The following is a 7625-nucleotide window of genomic DNA, read 5'->3' as shown; positions in this document are numbered from 1 at the left end:
AACCAATTCATAAAAACCCAAAACCTAGAATCCACTATCTAAGTGGGCTTAATGTCTCCACTATAAGCCAACACCTAGCCCACTATTTTGTTAGTGGAATTATCCAACAAAAGTTTGGATTTTTGCACTAACTTTATTCAAAGGGCAAAATAGTCATTTTGTCAAAGTCAAACTTTGACCAAAAAGTCAACATTTTGATTTTTTTTGTGTTGACTAATTTTGATCTCCCGAGCATGAATCCGCATTGATTTTCTCAAAATTCAAATCACATTTGAATATAAGGTCGGTCAAAGTTTGACTTTTCAAAGTCAAAAGTCAACTCTTTGACTTTTTACATCTTTGACCATTTCCATTATTTCCGAGCTTCCGAATATGAACGTATTCATATTCTTCATATTTAAATCACATTTAATCATTAAAGTTGTATCTCTAAACTGAAAAATCGACCACTATATCACATATACTTGTCGGTTTCTCTCTCTTCACCTAATTCGAACAATTTGAATCATTCTATCAGACTGTTCTAAGTTTATTCCATATGAGCTAGTAGGGGAACCTAATGAACCTATAGATCATGGGCTCCAATGGTCCGAGATTAGCTGGCTAAACTCTTTAGACAGAGCTAATCAACATTCGTTAACTAACAGGTCATTCCACAATAGTCCCGTAGTTGCACTTCCCTCACTATAGATATATTTATGTCCATTTGATATAACCATGATTAGTAAGCTAATCCTTCACAGGTTGTTCGTAATCTCGACTGGGTCATAAAAACCGTTTTACCCCTAAGACTACATCTTGTTCCTTAAGTTCCACTGATCCTCTAATGAACAATTGGTTTAAGGTCCAACCTATAAATCGAACCCCTCTCGAGCCAAGGAGAGGGTGGGGCCCCTTGTTCAAGACCTGGATTTAGTACTAAAGGGAACAACCTACCTACTATCCCTATAATGGGTAGGAGTGAATTCCATCTTGCACCCTATGTTCCCAGCTATCCACCTGATCTTACCCGTGAAATGGGAGGCTTATTATGCCAACGATAATGAGCTGTCCTCACCTATGCAAATCTAAGGATAATTCCGAGCGAACAGGAGTTCATAGTTAGCATAGGATTAAGATTAAGTTACCTAGGTCATCAATTACGAAATAGTCAGTTTTATACATAAAACACCGTTTAGAACATAAAAAGTGACTATTTCATGGTTCAGCCTTATGTAAACTCTTTACATAGGATGCCCCCACTTTCATGTCTCCACATGAACGATTTATGATCACATCGTTTGTACTAACTACAAAATGGGCCGCATCCATAGTGTCCCCAAAATAAGGCGCCCACCCTTATTCATATACTATAGACCATTTTGGCTATATATTTGAACTTGATCCACATTCATGTCACTACATAAAGATCAAACTACATTAAATCGCCTCAGGACCTTAGTTGATTGGATTCAAGATTACAATTTCAATAATAATTTTATCGAAAAACAAAACAGAATATGTTTATCAATTTACAAACTACGAGTTTTAGGACATAAAATCCAACAAACTCCCACTTGGACTAAAACTCCTAGTGGAGTATCACAATGTTGAATTTAAGTGAGAAACATATGAGTACAATAAACATATGAATACAATAAACTAGGGCATATACCCAAAAGTTCTCCCACTTGTCCTAGTTTAAAAACTTCGTAGACCTAGACTCTGTAGCTGAACTTCAAACACTTTAGCCGTGAGGGCCTTTGTAAAAGGATCAGCAATATTTTGCTCAGAAGATATCTGGGTTACTACAACGTCTCCACGATGTATAATCTCCCGGATTAGATGGTATTTGCGCTCAATATGCTTATCGCGCTTGTGGCTTCTTGGTTCTCTTGAATTTGCAACTGCACCACTATTATCACAATATAGGGTGATAGGTAGATGTATATTTGGAATAACTTCCAAATCTGTCAAGAATTTCCTCAACCATACTGCTTCTTTTACTGCTTCACATGCAGCTACGTATTCAGCTTCCATTGTGGATTTTGCAATACAATTTTGCTTCACACTTCTCCACACTACTGCTCTTCCATTCAGAATGAACAATTTTGCTTCCTCGTTCTCGTAAGATACTTGAGGATATTTTTAACGACAGTTCAATGATCATATCCAGGATTGGACTGATACCTACTGACTATCCCTAATGTGTAGCATATGTCAGGTATAGTACATAACATTGCCTACATCAGGCTCCCTACTGCGGAAGCATAGGGAATGCATCTCATATCCTCAACCTCTTGAGGTGTCTTAGGACATTGATCCTTTGACAAATGAATTCCATGTTTGTAAGGTAACAGATCTTTTTTGGAATTCTACATCTTATACCTAGACAACATTTTGTCTATATAAGTTTCTTAAACCATGGCTAGTGTTCTGTTCTTGCGGTTCCGAATAATCTGAATCCAAAGAACATACTACGCATTTTCCAAATATTTCATTTAGAACTACATTGCTAGCCATTTTTTTATGTCCGTTAGGTAACCTACTTTATTCCCAATGAGTAGAATATCATAAACATATAAAACTAAGAACGCTATAATAGAATTGACGATCTTCTTGTAAACACAGGGCTCGTCAACATTCTGTTCAAAGCCATAAGATTTGATACTTCCAAGATCTAGAAGCTTATTTCAACCCATAAATGGATTTTTGAAGCTTACAAACCTTTTGTTCTTGACCCCGTGCAATAAACCCCTCTTGTTGAGCCATATAGATACTCTCCTCAAGATCGCCGTTTAGAAAGGCTGTCTTGACATCCATCTGCCAAATTTCATAGTCATAAAAGCTGGCAATGGATAAGAGTATTCTAATCGACTTAAGCATGGCAACGGGAGAGAAATTTTCTTCATAGTCCACTCCCTCTCTTTGGGTATTACCCTTTGCCACAAGTCGAGCCTTAAAAGTCTGTACTTTACCAGCTTGGTCTCATTTTCTCTTGTAGATCCACTTACAACCAATTGGTTTTACATCATTTGGTTGATCTACAAGTTCCCAGACAGAATTGAAGTACATAGACTTCATTTCGAGGTCCATGGCTTTGACCCACTGATCACAGTCCACATCTTTCATCGCCTGTTTATAGGTTAATGGATCCTCTATGCCGTCATCAGGTATGACGACTTGTGTTTCTGTTAAACCCAATTAACGGTCAGGCTGATGAACAACCCTCCCACTATGTCGAGGCATTCTCAACTCTTGAGAAGGATGTGACTGACCAGATATACTAGTTTTATCTACTACTTTAATAGATGAACTAGTTCTATCTGTAGCGTCTTTGGAAATGTCATTCAATACTAGTCTACTGCGAGGTTGATGACTTCTTATGTGGTCTTCCTCTAAGAATGTGGCATTTATCGATACAAATACCTTATTCTCTTGAGGATCTTAAAATAGACCACCTTTTGTTTCTTTTGGATAACCTACAAATAGGCATAGTTTTGAATAAAGTATTCATGTTATAGCCATGGATTCATTTATTAGATTTTCATAAAGGGATGCAATATCAATAGTAATTTATTGAATAAAAAACTCAACAACATTTTTATTGATAAATAGAATATGTTAACAACATTTACGAACTGCGAGTTTAGGACATTCCAACAATTTCCCACTTGGTAACTCTAGTGAGAAAAACATATAAATATATAACGTTTACAATGTTGAGAAAAATACCATTTGACATTCTCCCACTTGCCCTAGATTATGATGCTCGTAGTCCTAGTCCAACCAGGTGGCCCTCGAATACTTTAGCCGAGAGGGCCTTCGTAAAAGGATCAACAAGGTTGTCTTTTGAGGATATCTACATGACCATCACGTCTCCTTGGTGTACAATCTCTCTGATGAGATGGTGCTTTCTTTCGATATGTTTTCCACGCTTGTGACTCCTAGGTTCCTTGGAATTAACAATTGCACCACTATTGTCACAATACAGAGTAATGGGCATGTGCATATTTGGAACTACATCGAAATCGGTCAGGAACTTATGCAACCATACTGCTTTTTGAGTTGCTTCGCATGCAACTATGTATTCTGCTTCTATTGTGGACTCAACTATACTAGGGGTGATCATCGGCCGGTCAGGGTTGATTTTCTGACCAGACCAACGCCGAACCGACCAGAATTGATTCTAAATTTGACCAAACCGATCTCAACTATCGACTAAGTATAAACACAATCGAGTCGATCGGTCGGTCGGTTTGGTCGGTTTTCTTATTTTTCATTTTTTAAATTATATTTATTTATCAAAATTTTTAATAAAATTGCTATATTTAATAGTTAGTGCTATTTAGTATTTCCTATTAGGTAAAAGTTATATTTAATTATAAATAATTATCGTTATAGCAATATTTTAATACAAATAAAAAATCAACTAATTGTTAACTTCCTTATCAATCATGTTTGGTTTTCTCTCTTAATTTGTGATTGTGATTCAGAATTCAAGATACTATTTCACATTTTAGTACTTATGGAATAGAGGTATTAAAAATAAAATATTGATATGATTTGATTTGACAACCCCTAACATTTAACAAGTAACATGTCCATTGTTTGGGATTGTGTTCACTTTGCTTAATTGCTTAAAGAAGCACATAATACATATTACATGTACATTTGAAAACAAAACTAATATGAGAATCGAGAGTATACGTCACAAATGGAAATGTCACATGACACATAGTCATATACAATCAAATTAGAAATTACAACATAAAGTCAATTGTCAAATACAACCAAATTACACTAAAACACAAATAGTAGTATGTCACAAATAGTCAAATACAACCAAAATAAAATGATAAATGCTTAATCGATAACTAACAACTTTGCAAAATCTGGAAGGTCTTGAATCTCATTTTCATTGCCCATAACCGCTTTGAATCCTATATAATTAAGATTAAGATTTTAAAATAACAAGTTACAACTACAAAATACAAATGAATAAAGTTTAAAGTTAAACAATTGAATAAATACCTTCTTCAAACAATGAAGCTTCTTCCATGTCATGCTGAACTTTAAGATCTATTGAACAAGAATTTAGCTAATTTTGAGTACAAATGAGAGCCTCCACTGTTTTTGGAGCCAATGAACAACGTGATGAATTAACAACATGTCCTTTTGTACTAAAAGTCGACTCAGATGCTATAGTAGATATTGGAATTGCCAAAATATCTCTAGCCATATGACTAAGAACCTCAAACTGATGACTGTTCATCTTCCACCATTGAAGTATGTCAAAATCACCTTCATTCTTAACATTGGCTTCCAACAAATAAATATCAATTCTGACCCCTGTTCGAAAGGTGTAGTCTCATTGCCTTCAAAATTAATATCAATTGTATCATAAAAAAACTCTTCACCCATCTTTTCAGTTGGATAGCAATCAATCATGGTCTCCGAGGCTGAGACAATTGGTGTATTAGTAGTAGTAGTACTTCCACTCCCACTCCCACTCTAAGTAGTACTGTACTCATGAAAGAGACATCTACAACATTGCTCCACTACATTTCCCATAGAGTTGGCAACCTCTGGTCCAAAAAAACATTTAAGACAAAAAGATACAAACCTTAGTTTTTTTTTAGGATCTAGCACAAAGCAACATACAACAATAGATTATTTTTTTCATTGTTCCCTCAATACTTCTCAAATTTGCCCTTCATGCTATTGGCCATTCCAACTAGCATTGCATTTGCAGTACCAGCATTCAAACATATACAATTCTAAACCACTGTAATCTGATGAAAAACCACATTCGAAGTGGTATACAAAGACCCTGAAATTTTCAACGTCACATCATAAAAGACCTTTAAAAACCTAATCAACATCTTAGCATTTGTCTAATCTTCCTTATTTGGTGACAAATTATGTCTATAAGAAGCATCTTCATCTTCTAATCTATCAAAAGCCTTTTCAAACTTCACAGCTGCCTCAAGCATCACATATGTAAAGTTCCCTCTAGTGGAAACATCAAGACACACATAACTCTTATAAGAATTTTTTTCAATTTCAATGCACTTTTTAAATTTCAAAAAACGTGCAGGAGAAGATCTTATAAATCGTACAATATATCGAATCCTTTCAATGCAACCATTATGTTCTTTAAAAGCATCACATACTATGAGATTTAATATATGAGCACAACAACGAACATGCAGAAATTCTCCACCAAACAATAATCCCTTATTGAATCTTTTCAGAAGATAAGCAATGGCAATGTCATTCGATCTTGAATTATCAACCGTCAAAGTCACTACCCTTTCAATGCCCCAATCCTTCAAATTCTTTTCAGTGGTTTTACCAATATTATTACCTTTATGATTCTCAATTGGACAAAAAATTAAGTATTCTTTTATGTAATCTCCAATCAAAATCTATGAAATGGGCAGTTAGTACCATGTAATTTATATTTTTTCTCGATGTTCAACAATCAGTAGTGAGAGAAACTCTATACTTCTTGTTCACAAACATGTCTTTCAAAGGATTTTTCTCATTAACATACAACTTAAGCACATCTCTAGCCACAGTAAACTGAGACGGAACAACAAATCTAGGTTGACTTGCACATGTTAATCTATCGACAGATTTCTTAAATCCTTTACCCTCCACAAACTTGAATGGCAATTCGTCGACAATTAGCATTTCAACCAACGCTTCCCGACAACTCTCTAAACTATATGAATCACATACAAGTTGTGGCGTATTATCCCCAACATTGTCTTTGTTATTAGTTTGGAAAGCTAATGTCATTTGGGTTGGATCTCTCTTTTTCTGGTAAGGGTATTTTTTACAATTTTCCAAATGGTTTTTCATAGTCCCAGTACCATTACGTTTATAATGACATGCATAGACAACTCCACGATACTTACATTGAGTATGAGGGTCTTTAGGATCACCTTTTAGCCTCTCAAAATGATCCCAAACCATGGATTTTTCCACAACCTTCCTTCTTTTTGGTGGCTTTGGAACATTTGATGTCTCATTTGCTGAATCAACATCAACAATATTTGTATTGGCATCCATTTCTATATTTCATTCATTTTTTGAAGTATCAGTTGTAGTTCCATCAAACTCCATATTCGTTGAATCCATGTAGCTGAACCACACCATGTCAGACATCAATATCACACAATTCACAAAAACTCTAAGTGTTTCGGCCTTACAAAAACTCAAGTCTCAAAGTATTTACAAAAATTCAGATACCCATACCCTTATCACCTTATGCATGAAACATGAGCAAATAAGGAATCTGTGCCAAAACACACAATACCTCAACAAGTTTCACAAATGACTCATAAGAGATAATAAGAGGAGTAATAGTGCCTCTAATCCTCATGTACATTGCCTCACTGTTGGATCGATAGCAACACACAGCGGAAGAGTTTAGGATCCATAAGCACTCTAGTTGATTAATTTTGGCAGAAAAGAAACATGCTTAAACAGAGTTTAATGGGTTTCAAGAACAAACCTTGGCCGAATCGTTAAAATCTTTATTTCCAGCTGCAAATTCCTCCAAATCTTTGTGTAGACCACCACAAGATCTTCCCTACTATTTTCTTGGTACTCTAGATTGAGTCGTGGGACTCAAA

The 7625-nt window shown here is 35.3% G+C and overlaps 1 protein-coding gene across 1 annotated transcript; it reads right to left on the bottom strand.

The window, feature by feature from the left end:
* Positions 1 to 6459: 6459 nt before the first annotated feature.
* LOC150033242 (zinc finger BED domain-containing protein RICESLEEPER 1-like) lies at positions 6460 to 7059 on the bottom strand. Its single transcript, XM_090306334.1, has one exon. It carries the CDS (start codon positions 7057 to 7059, stop codon positions 6460 to 6462), a length of 600 nt encoding a protein of 199 aa, XP_090162460.1.
* Positions 7060 to 7625: the final 566 nt, after the last annotated feature.

This window comes from Benincasa hispida, chromosome 10 (assembly GCF_027475165.1).
Source record: "Benincasa hispida cultivar pf3 chromosome 10, pf3_genome.v1.1, whole genome shotgun sequence".
Taxonomy (NCBI): Eukaryota; Viridiplantae; Streptophyta; class Magnoliopsida; order Cucurbitales; family Cucurbitaceae; genus Benincasa; species Benincasa hispida.
Note: the sequence above shows the minus strand (reverse complement) of the source record. Positions and strands in the feature narration are given on the sequence as shown.